The sequence below is a fragment of the Volvox carteri genome (assembly GCF_000143455.1).
Source record: "Volvox carteri f. nagariensis unplaced genomic scaffold VOLCAscaffold_12, whole genome shotgun sequence".
NCBI classification, from domain to species: domain Eukaryota; kingdom Viridiplantae; phylum Chlorophyta; class Chlorophyceae; order Chlamydomonadales; family Volvocaceae; genus Volvox; species Volvox carteri.
The window spans coordinates 1,651,657-1,654,199 of NW_003307555.1; the positions used below are offsets into that span (position 1 = coordinate 1,651,657).

General features: G+C 66.6%; 1 protein-coding gene across 1 annotated transcript in view; it reads right to left on the reverse strand.

The window, feature by feature from the left end:
• The window catches only part of VOLCADRAFT_89425 (uncharacterized protein), a gene marked incomplete at both ends in the record, with an annotated part of 47,221 nt that overhangs the window by 4,114 nt on the left and 40,564 nt on the right, over nt 1-2,543 (reverse strand). Inside the window, 8 exons of the mRNA XM_002949041.1 lie at nt 32-119; nt 220-307; nt 577-683; nt 972-1,059; nt 1,141-1,247; nt 1,348-1,528; nt 1,618-1,724; nt 1,835-2,362. Coding sequence (XP_002949087.1) covers nt 32-119; nt 220-307; nt 577-683; nt 972-1,059; nt 1,141-1,247; nt 1,348-1,528; nt 1,618-1,724; nt 1,835-2,362 — 1,294 coding nt within the window. The remainder of the gene's footprint in view (nt 1-31; nt 120-219; nt 308-576; nt 684-971; nt 1,060-1,140; nt 1,248-1,347; nt 1,529-1,617; nt 1,725-1,834; nt 2,363-2,543) is intronic.

A 2,543-nucleotide genomic window follows, 5' to 3' on the forward strand; every position in this document is an offset into this window, starting at 1 on the left:
GCAACCACTCACGTCACCAATGCCACCGCACCTCCCGCAGCCGCCACACCCGCCGCCAACGCCACACCAGCCATCGTCGCCGCCACCGTCACCGCCACCGTCACATCCATAGCCACCACCTCCACCGCAGCCACACCCGCCGCCAACGCCACACCCGCTTACGCCAACTCCAACGCCGCCAGGTAAATGCCACCACACACGTCACCAATGCCACCGCACCTCCCGCAGCCGCCACACCCGCCGCCAACGCCACACCCGCCATCGTCGCCGCCACCGTCACCGCCACCGTCACATCCATAGCCACCACCTCCACCGCAGCCACACCCGCCGCCAACGCCACACCCGCTTACGCCAACTCCAACGCCGCCAGGTAAATGCCACCACACACGTCACCAATGCCACCGCACCTCCCGCAGCCGCCACACCCGCCGCCAACGCCACACCCGCCATCGTCGCCGCCACCGTCACCGCCACCGTCACATCCATAGCCACCACCTCCACCGCAGTCACACCCGCCGCCAACGCCACACCCGCTTACGCCAACTCCAACGCCGCCAGGTAAATGCCACCACACACGTCACCAATGCCACCGCACCTCCCGCAGCCGCCACACCCGCCGCCAACGCCACACCAGCCATCGTCGCCGCCACCGTCACCGCCACCGTCACATCCATAGCCACCACCTCCACCGCAGCCACACCCGCCGCCAACGCCACACCCGCTTACGCCAACTCCAACGCCGCCAGGTAAATGCCACCACACACGTCACCAATGCCACCGCACCTCCCGCAGCCGCCACACCCGCCGCCAACGCCACACCCGCCATCGTCGCCGCCACCGTCACCGCCACCGTCACATCCATAGCCACCACCTCCACCGCAGTCACACCCGCCGCCAACGCCACACCCGCTTACGCCAACTCCAACGCCGCCAGGTAAATGCCACCACACACGTCACCAATGCCACCGCACCTCCCGCAGCCGCCACACCCGCCGCCAACGCCACACCCGCCATCGTCGCCGCCACCGTCACCGCCACCGTCACATCCATAGCCACCACCTCCACCGCAGTCACACCCGCCGCCAACGTCACACCCGCTTACGCCAACTCCAACGCCGCCAGGTAAATGCCACCACACACGTCACCAATGCCACCGCACCTCCCGCAGCCGCCACACCCGCCGCCAACGCCACACCCGCCATCGTCGCCGCCACCGTCACCGCCACCGTCACATCCATAGCCACCACCTCCACCGCAGTCACACCCGCCGCCAACGTCACACCCGCTTACGCCAACTCCAACGCCGCCAGGTAAATGCCACCACACACGTCACCAATGCCACCGCACCTCCCGCAGCCGCCACACCCGCCGCCAACGCCACACCCGCCACCGGCACCGGCACCGCTGCCTCCACAACCGCTACCACCGCCATCGCAGACACACCCGCCGCCAACGCCACACCTACCGACACCGCAGCGACACCTGCCGCAGCCGCCACCGCCGCCACATCCGACACAACTGCCACAACCTACGCAACCGCAACACCCGCCAACGCCCATGCCAAATCGTAAGCCAACGCATCCATCACCGGCGCCGCCACAAACGTCACCCCCGCACCGTCGCCACTCGAAGCGACATGTGGGGGATGAGGATGGATTGACAGGGGGGGAAACATGAGGGCAGCTCCGCCGGGGGCTGCATCACCAGAGGCGACGCCGCCGCCGCTGTTGCCGCATTTGCGGCACTCGAATGACAAGTGGGAAGGAAGTGACTCGAAGTGACTCGATGGACAGGTGGAGAAAGAGGACGACAGCTCCGCCGGCGGCTGCATCACCAGAGGCGACGCCGCCGCCGCTGTTGCCGCATTTGCGGCACTCGAATGACAAGTGGGAAGGAAGTGACTCGAAGTGACTCGATGGACAGGTGGAGAAGAGGACGGCAGCTCCGCCGGCGGCTGCATCACCAGAGGCGACGCCGCCGCCGCTGTTGCCGCATTTGGCGGCACTCGAATGACAAGTGGGAAGGAAGTGACTCGAAGTGACTCGATGGACAGGTGGAGAAGAGGACGACAGCTCCGCCGGCGGCTGCATCACCAGAGGCGACGCCGCCGCCGCTGTTGCCGCATTTGCGGCACTCGAATGACAAGTGGGAAGGAAGTGACTCGAAGTGACTCGATGGACAGGTGGAGAAGAGGACGACAGCTCCGCCGGCGGCTGCATCACCAGAGGCGACGCCGACGCCGCTGTTGCCGCAATTGGCAGCACTCGAATGACAACTGGGAAGGAAGTGACTCGATGGACAGGTGGAGAAGAGGACGACAGCTCCGCCGGCGGCTGCATCACCAGAGGCGACGCCGCCGCCGCTGTTGCCGCAATTGGCGGCACTCGAATGACAAGTGGGAAGGAAGTGACTCGAAGTGACTCGATGGACAGGTGGAGAAGAGGACGACAGCTCCGCCGGCGGCTGCATCACCAGAGGCGACGCCGCCGCCGCTGTTGCCGCAATTGGGCGGCACTCGAATGACAAGTGGGAAGGAAGTGACT